General features: G+C 47.8%; 2 protein-coding genes across 2 annotated transcripts in view; one reads left to right on the plus strand and one right to left on the minus strand.

Moving 5' to 3' along the window:
• The window catches only part of LOC119373545 (ubiquinone biosynthesis monooxygenase COQ6, mitochondrial), a 54,704-nt gene extending 52,271 nt beyond the window's left edge, over window positions 1–2,433 (minus strand). Inside the window, exons 1-2 of the mRNA XM_037643598.2 lie at window positions 1,979–2,433; window positions 15–146 (exon numbers count right to left, since the gene is read on the minus strand). Of these exons, the coding sequence (XP_037499526.1) occupies window positions 15–146; window positions 1,979–2,165 (319 nt within the window). The 5' untranslated portion in view covers window positions 2,166–2,433. The remainder of the gene's footprint in view (window positions 1–14; window positions 147–1,978) is intronic.
• Window positions 2,434–2,682: 249 nt separating this feature from the next.
• The window catches only part of LOC119373581 (uncharacterized), a 40,393-nt gene continuing 25,094 nt past the window's right edge, over window positions 2,683–17,981 (plus strand). Inside the window, exon 1 of the mRNA XM_037643641.2 lies at window positions 2,683–2,887. The gene's annotated coding sequence lies outside the window, so the exon portion shown is untranslated. The remainder of the gene's footprint in view (window positions 2,888–17,981) is intronic.

A 17,981-nucleotide genomic window follows, 5' to 3' on the forward strand; every position in this document is an offset into this window, starting at 1 on the left:
TAAAGGAACCGTACCTTGCAAGAAGCTCCTGCTTCCGGGAGTCAATGCGTACACGCGGTTGCTCCAATTCTCCTCGTCGTGATCCGAGCGGAGTTGACGCCTGTCTATGAGCAGCACGCGCTTGTTCGCAAATGCCTCCGATGTCCCTGCATGAAAACACATTTATGCCAATGGTCAAGCGAGTGTGTACAATGCAACCCATGCAGTTTTATTATGTTCTCAGCAGTGCGCTGCTGACATCAGCAGCAAAACTCGGCACAAACACAGCTGTATCGGGGCACATGATTCAGTCATGAACACTCAGTCTTGGGCACTAAGTGGCTACTAATAACGCATTACTTTCAACCAGTTGCTTTTTCAAGTACCGTCTAAACGTAACTTGTAATTGTAGCATTTATTTTTTCACGATAATGGCAAGATTACTCGATTACAGTTACTAAAACTCATATGATTGTGCGTGACAAATAATCATGTTTCATAGCTTAGGGGTGAAAAAACAGATGTGGATGACCCTGATACACATATTTACTACGGAAAGGAAGTGGCATATTCAAATGAAATCTATCACTGGTGCTCGTGACATTCTAATTACTGTTATTGTAGTAACAAGAAAACGTAAAGACATTACTTCATCAGCAGTAAGCTTAACAAGGCTACATTGTTGAAACTTACAGATGTAACAGGGTCACTTTTCCGCAGTGGGCAACTAACTGTAAGACCGTTACTTCCTGCTGGCAATAATGTGCTCATGACTAGCTCCAGGTAACCCTTAACTACAATTTGGGAGGATAGTAACATGCATCAGGTGTTTGGCCTTTGACTGACACTAAATATTGATCTTAACAGACACGATGCCAGCACATCTTCAATGGTTTTCAGAAGTAAGTGCGAACAAGCGTCGTTATCTAGCATACTAGAAGAGTAGGCCCGCGTCACTGAGATGCCTGTAAAACAGGCTTGCCCTTCGTGGTAAGCCTTTGGTGTTCTCACTCTTTGGCTAAGGTCAGTACTGCCAGGGTCAGGGCCATAAGCGACGCGATTCTCTCACGGCTCTCTAATGTTAGTATTGAATATATATAGTCAATGAGGTCAAACCGTTGGCAGTCTTTCCTCGTGTTGCCTGCCTGATGCCGGCTGGGTATCCGCTCCCGTTACTCTTTTATTTTATTTTATTACGTTTTATTTAAGAACACTGTCAATCTCTTCAGAGATTATCGCAGGAAAGGCACAAGAAATACTTTATTTGTTTACACGAAATCACACATAGTTAAATTTATACATTACAATAAGAAGAACAAAACAATTTTAATAACAACAAAATCATGAATATGATTATCACCGAAAACAATCATAAAAAAAGATAAGCTATGCATTTGTAACATGGCATAGGATCAGCACCTACACATTACTATTAGAAGAACACATTATTAAAACAATTCGAACAACAACAAATTAATCGAAGAGCATGTCATTTAATATAATAAAAGTAAAAGCAAAAAGCTAAGCATTAGTAACATGACATAGACTCATCGCTTCGTGGGTTTATTGATTTTACAATGACATTAGCGCTACTTGTGAAGCAAGCAATTTGTTTTCAATCGCATTTGTAAACATGTCTAAGGATGATTCCTCGGGTACAGCAGGTTTCAATGAATTCTAGTCTTTAATGGTTTGAAGGGATTTAAAGCTATTTAAAGCTATTAGTGTTCGAAGAGTATTCGGCTAGTGTATGGGAGTGCTTATGACTTGTTGATCTGCCAAGTGAATAATATATACATCGTGAAGTATCAATTTTTATAATGTTGCGTACTAGCTGGAACATTAGCTTTAGTCGTGTTAGTTTCGTGTGGTTTTGTAGTGTTACAATGCCAGCGTTATTAAGTAGACGTGTTGGCGAGTCTGCCGAGGTTTTACTGCTAACGTGCCTCCTGAGTGACTGCAGTATTTCGTATCACGTTCTCTCAGTAGCGGCTCTTACCCAATGCACAAGCTAGAGCGGCTCCAGCGAGCCCAGCTCCCGAGATGACCACGTCCCAGCGCTGTTTCGTGAGGTCGGACGCATCGTCTTCGTCGGCATCCAGACAGGCAGGCGACGTTCTTAGAAGGCGGCGAGAACCTGGCGACATCAGGCGCCGGCAACGCCGAAGTGAGACGATCGACTGCATTGACGCGGCGCTAAAGGATGCGACGCAGTTATGAAAGGTGATCGCCGGAATCGGCGACCTCACGGTTGATTTCTTCCCTGTACGGCTCGAAAACTCGTACGTACAAGACTGATCACTCTCGCATACCACCCCCGACAAACGCTTCCTCACACTCTTGAGTTTTCTGTGCACAACCAGCCGCTAACTATTACAACAAACGAAGAAGTACGCGAGTAAATTGGACACCTCTGGGAAACTCGTGCGACGCCCCTAGCCACCGCAACACCGCTGCAACCAACGTTACTATTATAGATACCTTGCTGCAACAACCAGTTTGGTTTTCGCTTCTCTTTATAGGTTCGCAGCAAACAACCACAAATATTTAAATATAAAACCATGTAACAGCAAGCAATATATTACAGCATATTAATATCTGCGTTTTTACTTTGTTTATTTTATTAAAGTTACTTAGTTTTTAGTGCAAATAAAGTCACTGCGGTCCTGCACCGCGTTGTTTCGACCGTAACCATGGCAACAAGTTAGCGCCGGCGCGTTGGATGGGCTTGCGGCCGCTACACCATCGCACGTACGCGTGTTTCAAAAGACGGAGTTGCTGCTTAAGAAATCCACGGTGAGCGAAGTTCGCCTGCAGAAGAAATAGGTGAAGCAAAGAAGATGACGCCTGCGCTACCAGCACGAGTAGTTACGAAAGTTCCGTCGTTCCAGCTGCTGTGACGCCATCTGTGAGTTATTCGATCACGTGTTATCAAGCTGGCGTCGAATGTTGTACAAAAGCAGAACTGTACTTTTTGGTGTTCTTGTTTTAAAGTTGCGAAGAGCCAGAACTGCGTGTAATGTACTGTGCATGAAGTTGAAACGCACGCGTAATAATTATCCCTCAAAAGCGGCAGAAAGCTGATGGAAAAAAATCTAACAAAATTAACACTCTCCGGCGCACATATGTGCAAATTGGTTACCGGAGGACAGACATTCAGTCGATAAATAATATAATGATTTCGTTGGGGCTTTACGTGCCAAAACCAGGAAATGACTATGATGTACGCCGCAGCGAGGGACTCGGGAATAATTTTGACCACCTGGGGTTCTTTAACGTGTACCTAAATTTAAGTACACGGGTGTTATTGCATTTCGCCCCCATAAATATACAGCCGCCGTGGCCGGGAATCGAAGCCGCGACCTCGAGCTTAGCAGCACGAACCTCTGATAAATTGTCATCTGTGAAATATTAAGTGCTTCAGACGACGCTCACAATTTTTACAATTGATATGTGATCGTTGAAGAAAATTATATATATACCTCACACATACACAAAAAGCTAAATAAGCTAAATAATTGCATCTACTTAGTGATAGCGACAGATGTGAAATGCTTGCTTAAAAAGTGTAATTCGAAGCATCCATCGAGTACGTAACGTGAGCCTCTTGTTTTACCTATAGCTATGATATACCGAAGAGATCGAAAAGCCCGCTTCAAGAAATTCTTGATTTTGGTTTCGCACGACACAAAAATAAAGAATTTTTTGACGCAGTTAAAACGGGCTGACTGACCGGCCGTCTTAGTAATTAAATAATTGTTAAATTAATGAAATAAATTAATGAAATACAAAGTGCTCAATGAAATGCCAACCGATGATTTTTAGTTAATGAAATAATAACTGAGGATTTTCCAGTTCAACTCAAGAACTCATAAGACGACTGGAAGGCGAAAGCCATATCTTTTTCTCAGTCGATGTACATAGGGAGCCTACATAACCAACGGCTGGTCATGTAGGCTCCCTAGATGTATTTAAGGTTACTGTATATGGCTACTTTAGGAGTCATATACACCTGCGGCAGCATGTACAATAACTCTACACGTCTTGTTCCTGCCCCGCCACTCTCGGAAAGCTTTCTGCAATAACGTGGTTTTCCACTGCCTCCGCGATCGGCCTACCGTTGACCAAGCTACAATGTGATGTGGTGACGTCATCATGTGACGTCAGAAAGAATATCGCGTAATTATTACCCGAGCCGTCGACCAAGCATTCCTTCTCTTTATTCCACTGCTCGTGTCTACGTCTTCTTTCTTCTCTTTGTCCTCCCTTCTTGCCGCGCGGCCGCAATCGTCCGCAACATACTCCCAAGGGGCCAAGGCGATCACGAAGCAGTTGTAGCCTTCGAGGTGACGACAGCAGCGGGTTCCACACTATCCGTGACTTTGCGAACGCTGGTCTTAACCGAAACCTCATTCGTCTGGTCGTGATGGGAACGCACTCCCAGTGGCTGCGGGTCCCCTGGTCTCTCTGAGCGGCAGTCTTCTTCGCGCGGACACTCCAATCCCGCTTGCGATGCGATTCGCGTTGCCGCTTGGCGCCACGCGTCAGCTCCGTGGACTCGCTAGCGCTTCTGACGGCGACGCGGTGCGAATTCTCTGCTGCGACGTTCCGTGAACGCGCCCTCCTGGACGACGTCGCCATCATCGTCTCCCTGCCCGAGTCTCCCGTAGGGTGTCTTCTTCCTCGATCGGTCTCGCTGTCGCTCGAGCCAGACCTGGTGTAGAAACTTCGCGACTCCCAGCAGCCTCTGCGGTCGTTAGAATCCCGTGCGCCTTGAGACGTGCGCGTCCTCCAGTTCTCTTTCCAGGCGCCCGGTTGCGTCGGCGGTGTGACCGACCGGCCACGCTGTCTCCACTGAGGTCTGCCCTGTTGAGTACGATCCGGCAGAGAATGACGTCCATCGACGGCGTCGTCTCGGCAATCGCCGTACCGTGTGTGGTCGTAGTCCCGCGAAGACGTGTCGTTGTTGCCGTGGAAAGGCGGCGGGACTCCGAAGCCTCTGCGAGGACCCCGAGCTCCGTCGAAACCACCACCGCTTCCTCCTTGAAGAACGCGAGGATATCTTGGTGGCCTTGCCGTCTGAAGGGCGCAGCCTCTGAAGTAATGCCGGCGTCGTGACGGTGGGCCGCCGCGGTCGCACCGCGGAAATGCTGAACTTCTTTAGCGTTCCGTGGTGCCCTGAACGGTCCAGCCGAACTTGGTTTCCACGGCCGTCAGGTTGCTGGTTAAATGATCAACCTTTCCAGTCGCGACCTTCCAGTAGACGTCGGAACCAAGTAATACGCTTACTTCCTGTGGGTGCCATGTGTCGGGATGAAAGTTGTCTGCGGCATCATAGTTCTTGTCGCACAAAAGCTGCAAAATATCAGTGCTGAGCGGCGGGCTTGTAACTGCACACACTTCGGGGACCTACAAGGCCTCCACGGTTACCGCTATGTCCCTACGTTGGCCTCGTAAAGTCAAAGCTACCCGTCGACTGCGTATTACTTCGCGGGGCTTCGAGTGGCCGAACGTCACCAAGGAAAGTTCTTCGGTTCCGATAACCGGGCATCTGAGGTCCTTTGAGACATCCGCTCGGATGAATGTGCGCTGGCTACCACTGTCAAGTAGAATGCGCACGAGACGCTTTTGGGACCCGCACTCGATCCAGACTCGTCCTGTTTGGAGAAGAACGGCGTTGATTCCGCTCAGGGCGCTTGGGGCCGATGTCACTGACGGCGTGTTCGTGCCTCGCCCGGCGATGCGAGGCTCGTCTTGGCTCACTGTCGTTGCGTTTGCACGGGTTGGGGCTGCCGGCGTGAACAATTCACAGAAGATAGTGAGATGTCGTCGGTTGCACTTACTACAGATGATGCTGCGCGCACGTCGGCAAAAACGCGCCATGTGGTTTTGCAAGCCGCAACGGTAGCAGCAACGAGCAGTGCGCAACCGAGCCCGTTTTTCCTCAGCTGAGAGTTGAACGTTGCAGTCCGCGATGGTGTGCTGACAACTGCTGCATAAGGGGCACACCTCTTCCGTAACTGGAACAGATTCGGCAGCAAGTGCGGACGCTGTAGGCAAATGTCCCATCGGGGCTGACTGAGGTTCGACATCATCTTCGGGCAGTAACCGCGAGAAAGCAGACGGTGTTCGTCCTGGCCTGCCTTCCTCTCGAACCTCAATTTGTATGCGCAGGAAGCTTAGCATTTCTGCAGCCTGACGAGCTCTTTCTTCGGGGGTCGCTATACCGGACGTATTCTGCGCGGCTTCTTTGGACTTCTGCCGGTAGAGGATCGCGAGGTCGTCAGGCAGGCGCCTCATTAGGACGCGGTTGAGGACCACGTTGTACTGGTCGGGTGAGACGCCCAAACCGGTCAGTGCCGAGACGCGAAATTGTACCTTGTCGTAGAGTAGGCGAAGTTTGTCGACATCTGCCGAAGACTTGACTGGTGGTAAGGCGAGCAGGTGGTCGATGTGCTCGTTGATGAGCAAGTCGCGTCGACCAAATCGCTCCGTCAAGGTCCTGATGGCGATCGCATAATTGTCCTCCGTGAGTCTAATACCTTCGATGGCTCTCTTCGCGACGCCACTCAAATACGAGAGGAGGTACTTAAACTTCTCAATCGGCAGAAGGTCTTCATTACGGTGGATCGTGGCACTGAAGTGGTCCCAGAAGGTCTGCCAGTCGCGAAGTGCGCCGGAAAATGTAGGTATCTGAAGTTTCGGCACGACCACTGCGCGATGACGCGGCACGGTTGCTGGGCCGGGTGTCCCCTCTGTTACACGAGGTGCAGCGTCAGTGACCTCGGTATGCGCTGAGCTGCCGGCCCCAGCGACGTCGGCGTTCGGTAACGTAGCCTCGGGCCTTGAAGTCCTCGTTGCCGTCGCTGTGTTGGCGTGTTCGCGCAGGAAGAAGCGCGCTCGAGACACGGCATAGGTCACTGTTATATCGTGCATAATGATTATGACAGCATTAGCGAAGACATCACTGTTTATTCTATCTTCTTCCTTCTCCCTGAGGCGGCCGCCAAGCGCGTGCCATCTCACAGCGCCGTCGTCGGTAGCGACGCCTTATATAACATATCCCCTTTTGCAAAAAAAAAAAAAAAACACACACAGTTGTCCTTTACTGTCTAACATAGTCCTTCAACTTCTTCGGAGTCTTCTTCTTACGTGCGCTTCTTCTTACGCACGCATCACATCCTGACAGGTTAGGGGAAACTTGCGTGCTCTCTGCCGCATATGCTCCAGGGTCTGCATTTTCACGGCTATCCACTCCTGATGTGTCAGGTTGTGATGCACTAGATGACTGATTCGATGTCGGTGACCAGTTCATGACAGCAGAGGTGCCGGATTTCATTTTGTTGACAGCTCCATGGTGAACAGCGGCTAACTTCGATGCGTTCCACACTCGCCCATCTTCCAACAGATACGAGGCTGGTCCACGTTTTTCAATTATCTTCTTGGGCGCGGAGAATTGTGGAGACAGCTTGCCATGAACTGTGGATAACTTAACCCGTACGTAATCACCAACGACGAAGCTGGGTACCTTGGCTCCACTTTTTTCATCGGTGTAGCTCTTCGACATCCTTGCTTGTTTCTTACGCGCTCTCGCAACTGCTCAATCGCCCTTGACGGGTCCGCGCTGAAGCATTTGTCAGGCAATCCCACGATGTCGAGTCTTGTGCGAGGTTGACGTCCATGAAGAAGAACAGCGGGTGCCACACCAGTAGTCGCGTGAGGCGTACAGCGATATACTTGCAGGTAATCAAGCATGGCTGTTCTTATATCACGGCGTTCAAACAGGGCTAGTTGAATATATGACTTCAGCACCCTATTAAACCTTTCCACCAAGCCGTTAGCTTGCGGGTAATACACAGAAGAGTTGTAATGCGTTATTCCGCGTTCTGTGAGAAATTCTTCAAAGCTTGCTGAAGAAAAACTGTGGTCCATGATCGGATACGAGACCACGTGGGTATCCTTCTCGTGCAAAAAGTTCAAGTAAAAACTTCTTTACTGTAGAAGTGGTCGCATCTCGTACGAAAGCCACTTCGGGCCACTTGCTGTGATAGTCAATAACAGTAATGGCAAATCGACAGTCGGCTGAAGCTTGCGTGAAAGGTCCCACGATGTCGATAGCAATCTTTTCCCAGGCTCTGTCGGGAAGAGGAACGGGTTGCATCGGCGCTGCAGAGGTACGTGCAGACTTGTCACAAGACTGGCAAATCACACACGTGCGCACAAGTTCTTCAATGTGGCTATCCATGCATGGCCACCAATAGGACTCTCTCAGGCGCGCTTTGGTACGACTAATGCCTGGGTGTGACTCGTGGGCCAGATCCATAAGACGCCGTGTCGACTGCAAGTCCCAGCAGCGAGCGAAGTTCGTTTATGGTTGTAGGTGATGGTGCCTTGGTTATCGCCTCAATGGATGACATCAACGGAAATAATCCTCTGGCGGTGACAACGTGGCCTAGGAAAGTCAACTCTGCTACGTCAAAAACACATTTGTGGTTGAGCCTGAGGCCAGCATCAGAAAGACGTTTCAAAACAGCGCGCAAATTGCCCAAATGATCCTCTCGGGAGTGCCCATACACGATGATGTCATCAATGTAGAATAGGACACATTTGCACCCTTTCAGGATCATATGCATCATTTTCTGAAACGCTGAGGGCGCCGATGCCAGTCCGAAGCAAACCCTCTTGAAGCGAAATAGTCCGTCATGCGTTATGAACGTGGTAGGTCACGGCTCTCTGGACTGAGCGGTAACTGGTGGTATGCAGAAGCTAAATCTAGCTTCGAGAAGCGCTGTGCCCCAGCCAAGCTGTTCAGGAGTTCCTCAGTTTGCGGCAAAGGAAAACTGTCGACTACTACAGCTTTGTTTGGCTCCCGTAGGTCAACGCACATGCGAATCGAGCCATCTTTTTTTCTGGCTACGACAATAGGTGAGACCCACTCTGAAGAGTCGACGCGCTCAATGATGCCCTGAGCTTCTAATTTCTGAACTTCGGCCGAGACTTGCTCGCGAATGACGAGTGGTAGGCGTCTCAACTTGCTGGCCACCGGTTGGACAGACGCGCGAACTTTGACCTTGTGAGTAAAACCTTTCACAGTTCCCAGCTCTTTTGCAAATAGGTGCTCAAACTCGGACCGTAATTCCGGAGGTAGCACAGGAGTTTCTTGCGTCATTAGAAGACACCTGAGAGGCGACCCGTGAATCTTCATATCCAGAGCCGCGATGCCATCAAGTCCAAGAATGGTTGTTCCTCCAGGCACAACGTAAAGTAGGACAGAAGTGCATCGGCCATGGAATGAGGCCGTAGCAATGAAACATCCTTGTATAGGAATTGCTGACTTAGAATAATCGAGGAGCTGACGGACGTAGACGTCAGTGGATACGCTTTGGAAAAGTGGCGTTGGTAAAGTTCTTCGGCCAAGATCGAAACCGATGATCCTGTGTCGATCAAGAATGACACAGAAATTCCTTCAATTTCCAACGCTGCGTAAATTCCCTTTTTACGGCTCCAGATTTGACAGACACTTAGGTGGTCGTCTGGGTCAGCTGTGTCGTTATCTTCGGCGACATGCTGAACATGTTTCTCACACTTTCGTAGCGACTTGCACACCTTTTCAAAATGGCCCATTTTCTCACACTTTCGACACTTATGTGCCTTGGCCTTGCACTGCGAGCTATTTGCAAGGTGGGCCGTAGAACCACAACGGTAGCATTCCTGCTCTTTCTGAGATCTGCGACACTGACTTTGCATGTCATAGCAAGTACACGTGCTACAATGCCTTTCTCTCTGATATGAAATATTAGCATCTTTTACACGATGAACTTGTGATTCATCTTGTGCAAGTTCTCTTGCTTCTCTAGTCGCTTGATCGTGCTGTTTCGCAATGGTAAGAGCCCTAGAAAGCGTGAGAGACTCTTCCAGCAGAAGGCGTTCACGTAAATACCCACTTGTAGTTTTCTCAATGAGCTGGTCGCGTATCATGTCGTCCGCCAAGTCACCGAAATTGCATGCTCCTACGAGACTTCTCAGCGCGGTGACGTAATCAGCCGCAGTCTCACCTGGGGCTTGCGTACGTCGACGGAAACGGTGACGCGCTGCAGTGACGTTCACCGTGCTCTTGAAGTGACCTTCCAGCGTCGCGATGGCGTGGTCGAAGTCATCCGGGCTTGGAGACGACGCCAATGTTCCTCCCGCAGCGCTTGCAGCCATAAGGCATGGGTCGTCCGTTGTCGCCAGTGTCTGGAAAATGCGCTGTCCTTCCAATCCCAAGCAGTTGAGCAGGATCGCCTTCCGACGAATAGCAGGTAGATCGGAGGCGCCCGAAGCAATCATGTAGTTCTTGAATGCCTGAATCCATTGCTCCCATGGGATGTCCGGGTGTCCAGGTGAAGACAGGAACGGAGGTGGCGGTTGTAGCCCCGAAATACTCATCGTGGAGGAAGTCTCAGCTGAGCGTCAAGCCGGTAGCACATGGGTTGGTGAATCTTCGTCGCCAAAATATGTTATATCGTGCATAATGATTATGACAGCATTAGCGAAGACATCACTGTTTATTCTATCTTCTTCCTTCTCCCTGAGGCGGCCGCCAAGCGCGTGCCATCTCACAGCGCCGTCGTCGGTAGCGACGCCTTATATAACAGTCACCTTCCGGTCGTAGTCTTCCGCGGCCTCGAGCTCTTCGTCATAAGCGTCATCGTCCGTGGCGTCGAGGATTTGCTTGTTGAGGTTGCCGAGCTCGACGTTCTTCTGAGTCAGGTATGTAACGTGCGAATCAACTTGAGCGGCATCAGGAGCCGTGGCCTGAAGTTCGTCGGTCAGGAGCGTAATGGTTCGTGTGACGCTGGCCCTGACGACGCCACGGTTCTTGCGGAGCCGCTCCAACGATGCCATGGAAGCTGGAAGTCTTGGAAGGGCGATGAGCGGGGGGTTTTCGGCACCAGAAAGAATATCGCGTAATTAATACCCGAGCCGTCGACCAAGCATTCCTTCTGATGATGATGATGATGATGCTCCTTGGATGATGGCACCTACCCACTCAGGGGGATCGGCCAAGAGTCGGGCGGATCATAAAGTCTGAAAATTTTAAGAGCTAAAAGACGTTACTGTATCAATTAGAATGAAGCGTCTTTTTCTTTTTTAATGATTTTTAGTTTTTGATTAGACCGTGTTGCATAACCTCCCAAATGGCCAAATTGTTTATGTCATTATGAAAATTTTAAAAATTATTAGCGGTTGATGTGTCGAATAAGACGATTTGATTCGCATATGAATTTCTCAATAGCACTGCATATATTCCCGTCCGAGTGCCCCAGCACAGAAGCCCCAAATGATAACAGTATAGTTGAAGTAACTGGCAGATCAAGGTGCCGCATTACAATTTCAATTGTTCGTTTTCTGAGAGAGGAAAAACGTCGGCATTCCAGCAAGAAATGTTCGATTGTTTCTGCCTCATTGCAAAAGGAGCATGTAGGAGAGATCGCCAGACCAGCTCTGTGCATGTATAAATTAAGAGTTGGGATCCTACAGCGCAATCTTGTCATTGCTACTTCTATCTGCCTTGTTTTGCACCATTTTCTGCTCCAAGGGTACTGAAGGTGTTGAAAATCTGGTGATGAAGCGAGACTAGGTGTAAGCAATGATAAAGCGTACTTTCTAAATCTGGCCGCAGCGACGAACGCCGTAACTGGAAGTAGATCAAGGACTGGGCCTGCAAGGGAAGCCTTTGCCAAAGTGTCCGCAACTTCATTCAATACTATTCCTTTATGCCCCGGAACCCAAACTAACCGCAGGTTTCGCAAATGCTGTGGACCCAGTGCGCGCAATAATCTCAGAGTATGTGATTCAGCTGGTGTTGTTAAAGCAGAACACAATGATAATGAATCGGTTACTATAGCCACTGAAGTTATGGAGACGGGAAGTTTACGCAGGGCCAAAATGACAGCTAAGAATTCAGCCAAAAATATTGGTGTATGATCAGGGAGTCTTACAGAAAAGGACCAGTCTAGGTGTGTGGAAAAAATTCCAACACCGGCCTTTTCCTCACACTGCGAAGCATCAGTTGCTATCACAACAGTCGTACTAATCTGATTTAAGTGATCTTGAAAAAGTCCATTCAGTACATTCCAAGGAAGTAACTTCGCGTTGTTAGGGAATATATCATCATATGATATCGCCAATGAACTCAATCTATTATTCATTACCATTATATCATTAAGGTTTATCTTTAATGGGTCCAATAGCCGCTGTGTAAGAATCACCTGTGGGGTGTGGAACCGAGTCCACGAGACATTAAAAAACAGTTCTGGCTGGCTTATAAATACATATTGGTCTCGTCTTATCGGGGATTCATAGAGCCTTAAGAATGTTTGAACTGTTAATATTTTGAATCGAGTGTGCAAAGATGGGATTCGGGATTCCTTATATAGAACTGCATTTGCTACAAATTTTGGTAACCCAAGGCACCAGCGAAGTGCTTGGCGTTCAAGCAAAACTAGCGGATTTAACTTCCACGCTGGTGCGCCGGAGAATAAGGCACATCCAAACTCCAGTATAGGGCGTATATACATACGGTAGATCATTATCAATGTGTCTCTGCGCATGCCCCATCGATGATTGCTAATCCTTCTGAGTATTCCCATCGCACGTGATGCTTTAGTCGCCGTATGTTCAATATGCATACGCCAGTTAAGCTTTCCATCATAAATAATTCCGAGGTACTTGACTGTTTGCACTTGGGGAATGTCTGCTTGATGAAATGAAAGGGATATATTTATGTTGTCTAGCGGAGAGAATGACAGAACTGCACACTTCTGTACATTAATGGTCAAACGAATACTGTCGAGCCAATATTCCAAGGCGGACAAGTATCCTTGTAAAAGGTCGTACAGTGACTGAATATCATCCGCCGAGGCAAAGAATGCTATATCATCAGCATAAACATACGTGTTTACGTTTCGATGACAAGGAATGGAGCTGAGCAATATATTAAACAATAGCGGTGACAACACTGCTCCTTGAGGAACACCGCGTGTTTGTCTGAATTTACTAGTTGAAATACCACTCTGTATGCAGTAAAACTCCCTGTCCAGCAAGAATTCAGTCGTCCACGCAATAAAATAGTCAGGCAAGCCAATCTCTTTCATTCTTTCAAGTAAAATCGGGTACTCTACGCTATCGTACGCTTTAGAGATATCTAAAGTAACTAGTGCTGCGTACTGTTTCTGACGCCGTGCTAGCTGGATTCTACTCTCCAGATCAACGTGTGCACACCATATTGACATCCCTGGTCTAAATCCAATTGACAGGGACTCAATAATCCTTTAGCGGTCACAAATTTGGTTATCCGTGCGTGTAATAATCTCTCAATTAATTTGACAAAATTGGATGTTAACGAAATCGGTCGAATGTTGTCAAGAGCATACCCTTTATTTTTATCTTTAAGCAGGGGAATCACCTTCGCTACTTTCCACACTGAAGGAATCCAAGTGTTTCTAATCGAATAATTTATGGTATCCAATAATACATTAGGAGCGACATCGAAGAAAATTTTCAGCATCTTTGTAGTGATGCCATCAGGACCTGGGGCTGCCGCTGGTAAACCTGATACCACTGAGGATAACTCAGTCAATGACAACTCTTCACCATACTCGAGACTGTTTTGTCGCACAAAAGTTGAAGGAATGCAGGAAGAAAATCTAACCTCCAAACCTCTGGCTATTACATCTAGAGAGTCTTCTATTTCTCGGGTAGTTAGCACAATTGATTCTATATTTAAGGAACGCGGAATTAATTTGATTGTTCTTAAATACCGGAACAGCGCGCTCTTATTTTTAGATTTTGACAGAAATTCAAAATGGCGAACATTGTATTCGTCCTTTGCTCTCGCTACTGTTCGTTTGAATGTCCCTGCAATAAACTTGTAGTTTTTCCAGTTTCTAGGAGACTGATTGTGCATGAGCTGCTTCCACGCTGCTTTCCGTCGCTTATAATCCCTCGAGCAGTCGTCATTCCACCAATTTCTAGAAGTAGGGTCTTTCTTTCCCTGTATTTCGAACTCCGATTTCTTTCGAGAGGAGTCGAGAATAGCGCAAATATTACGCACGCTGCACGGATTCTCAGCTAAAGGAATAAAAGATTTCTGCAAATGCATTTTAAATCTTTATAATCAATAAACGAACGAACGTTAACCTGCGTAGAGTACTTTGAGCAACTGATCTCGAATACCACTGGAATGTGATCGCTGCTGGTCCCAGCCTCAAATGTCTCCCAAGATACTACCGAAAGACCTGGACCCGAAAACGTAAGATCCAATACCGATCTAAACTGACCCCGCAGAAACGTTAAGGATCCCGTGTTATGACAACTGAACTGATTAGATGCCGCCCAGTCCCATAGACGCTTTCCACATTGGTCAGTTTTGAATCCCCATGATATATGATGAGAGTTGAAATCTCCAGCTAGTACGATCTTTTTCCACAACTTAGAAGAATTGAATCTAATGTCCGTGTATCCAGCACACCCAAAGGAAAATAAGCATTAACCAATGAAAATTTGAAACCTCCTGGAAGAGTTAATTCTACCGCCAAAATTTCACTTTCTGTAGACATTAGCTGAAATGATATTTGTGCTCTGTGACAAAATCTATTCGATACAAGGTAAGCAAACCACCACCTCTGGATGGACGATCTAATCGAAATGATCGGTAATTACATAAACTGTAGATTTTGTCAGGAGATAACCAAGTTTCTTGTAGTAGGATTACATCCGGATAAACCTGGGAAACTAAAACGTTTAAATCTGTAGAAGCAGCAAATACTGATCGGCAGTTCCACTGCAGCACTTTCATCTACCTTCCGGTGGTGAAAGCACCGCAGAGGCTACTGCCTCTTCCAAATATTAGCTGTTGCCTTGACCTGCGGGAAAATTTTCTTTGATTTCGAGCTCGGAATAGTATCAGTCGCATTTAGGGGAGAAGCCCTTCGTTTCTGTACGCGCGAGTCAACATCCATGCTTGCGTTTTCCTGTGAATCTGCTGGGGAGGCCTGCGAGCCCAGACAGCTACCGCTTTTGTAGGAAAGCTTGAAATCGGGCCTTCATTAGATGGAGTCTCATTTAAACCATCAACTTGCGAGGGAAGAGCGTTTCGGTTGAGCCCCGCTGACTGAATAGTCCCCGCTTGAGCCATTAGTCCCATTTGAGATGCTAATAATCCACTAAGGCATTCCGTCACACTTTCTACGACTCTTTCCATCATTTTGGCCATAGCTTTTTTCTACAGCTTCTGCTATCACTTGCGAAATATTTGCATCAGTCATCGCCTGGTGTCGTGCAGTTACGCTAGCATATCCATGTTCTCTTTCCTTTACAGCTGAAATAGCCTCCCTTCGCGAGCACCGCCTTTTATCCATAATCTCTAAGACTTGGATTTCCTGCGCTCTAGCTGGGCAGGTGGGTTCATCAGCTTTGTGAGCACCTCCACACAGGCAACACTTGTGCGACTGAGCAGTGCAGTCGTTCGGGGAGTGACTCTCTCCACACATACAGCATCGCATGCCAGATTTGCAACCTCCCAAACTGTGTCCATATCGCCAGCAGTTGCGACATTGTAATGGACGCGAGGCAAGCGGATCTACTCTAAAAATCAGCGGCCACACTTTGATTTCCGAAGGGCATGATGTACCTGCAAACGTGGCAATCACCGACTCTGTTGGCACTCGTTTGTTTTCGACCATTCTGTTGCACCGGTAAATTGCTATCGCACCAGCTGCGGAAAGCTTCTCAAGTGTCTCTGCTGGGCTTAAAGTAGCGTCTACTCCGCGAACAATTCCCTTGGTGCAGGCAAGGTGCGGTGGGATGAAAGCACTCACTTGCATTGCTCCAAATGACGAGCATTTTAGAAGATCATACACACAAGCCTGGTCCGGCGATCGGCAGACAATCCCACCTTTGCCAAACTGCCGGACATCAGTAATGTGAAGATAGTGGCGCGTGGCCGCCTGTAGTTCCGCCCTGCACCGCTTTCGGGTTGGTAAGTCGAATGGATCCTCCGTGCAGGGGCACTAGCGCTACAGGAATACTGCTCACACCACTGCGAAAAAACGCTTCAAGCGGCATTTGATCAGGTGAGAGAGTGGCTGACCAAGGCGGAGACCGCCCTGGGCCATCACCAGGAGAAGTTGTCGACATCAGTTGTGCTAGCAGCCGATAAAACAGCAAATCACCTTCCAATCACTACTATTTAGATCCGCCCGACCCTTAGGCAAAAACCTTGAGTGCTCACTCAGCTGTCTTGAGGGCTTGATGAACCGGAGCAAGAACGCAGCCGCTCTGGAACACGCGAGCCCCGGGATTCCTTCTCTTTATTCCACTGCTCGTGTCTATGTCTTCTTTCTTCTCTTTGTCCTCCTGCTTCTTGCCGCGCGGCCGCAATCGTCCGCAACAGTCATAATGACGTCGCAAATTTTGGCGATCTGTGATATTATGATGACGTCATATGGTGACGTCATCACGTGATGATTTTTTGCATCAGTCGTGTTGAACGCCGCTGACGCGGGACACCGGTCACTTTTCGCGCTTGATGAGGCGTCTAAGGCTGACGAAAAGGTATGGACAACGATCGAATGCTGCAGCTACCTTTCCATTTCGATCGATCCATCACACAAATAATGAGGAATTCGGTGTTGGTGGTCCTTGTCTTGCTTGCAATGCTTGTGTTTGGAGTTTTTGTAGTGGAATCGACGCAGTGCAGTTTCTTGCTGACCCGGAGCTGCAGGTGAGCTTCTAATTATAGCCGTTTGCCACGTCAGAGTGCGGATTGAGAACTGCTGGTACATGTTTAGGTAAAAATAGGAATTAATTAAAATAATTGAGATTCGAGCTATTGTCGCAAGCAGCGTATCCAGAGTCTTGAGATACATGGGGTCGGATACCTCGTGATGGGCGCACGGTCGCGCAACCATTATAAAAGGCACGCAAGTTCTAATTTTAACTTATAGAAAATTATTGTTAGTTGTACATAGATGCTGAAAAATAGTGATAGTCAAGCCCATTCAATTACTCTATCCGATAAAATGCGGAAAACGCTGCTTTCCCACGGGCGATTGCTTAGACACGCTATCGCCAGTGGCTGGCATGCGTAAAGCGGGCTCTACCTCACAAACTAGTTCTTACGGAAAAGCCAGCTTTCAGTAGTGCTTCTTGCCTAGATTCCTCTTGGTTGTCCCCTGCGGGACGAAGAGCTCTCCTAGGGTCTCCAATTCACCACATCTTGTGGAAGATGATTCCATTTGATGCTTGCTCAATTTCGTCGCGTCCGTCCGACTCACTGCTGTCCTCGGCTGCCTTTCCCATCCCTTTGTATCCATTCCGCCATTGTAAGTAGCTTGTCACTGCCCCGGTTGTCCGTGCTACTGCATTACGCGAACTGTGCAAGTTTATTTCTTTCACTAATCGCAGCTATATATAGCTACTGTCCCCGTTTGTTGCCTGATGCACTCTGCTGTCTTCCGTCCGGTGTCCACGCCTGTCCGTTTTCCCTTTCCCGCAGGTCGCGGGGATCGAATCCCGGCCTCGGCGGGCGCATTTTTGATGGAGGCGGAAATGCTTGAGGCCCGTGTGCTTTCTTGATTTCGGCGGGCATTTCTTGATCAAGCGGAAAAAATGAGCGCGCAATTAGCACGTTGTTGAAAGTAGCGCAGTTAGATGCCCATTTGAACATGCCTACATACGCCTCATTGACATTTGACAATTAGGCGAGTACTTGTCGAGTTAGAAAAATAATTATGACTAATTAATTAAACCTCATTAACGAAAAAAATAGCAGTGGCTGCTCTAGTGGTACTAGAGCAGTATGCTGTAGGTTTGATTCGCGTAACGCCGCTCCTCTTTTTTCAAATCGTGCTGCGTGATAGCTGGGACACCCTGTATATACGCAAGCAAAATTTTCAATTTGCTTGACCCCCCCCCCCCCCCCCTGGCTCACCCCTGCCGTGCGGTTAGCTGAAGTT

This window comes from Rhipicephalus sanguineus, chromosome 11 (genome assembly GCF_013339695.2).
Source record: "Rhipicephalus sanguineus isolate Rsan-2018 chromosome 11, BIME_Rsan_1.4, whole genome shotgun sequence".
NCBI classification, from domain to species: Eukaryota; Metazoa; Arthropoda; class Arachnida; order Ixodida; family Ixodidae; genus Rhipicephalus; species Rhipicephalus sanguineus.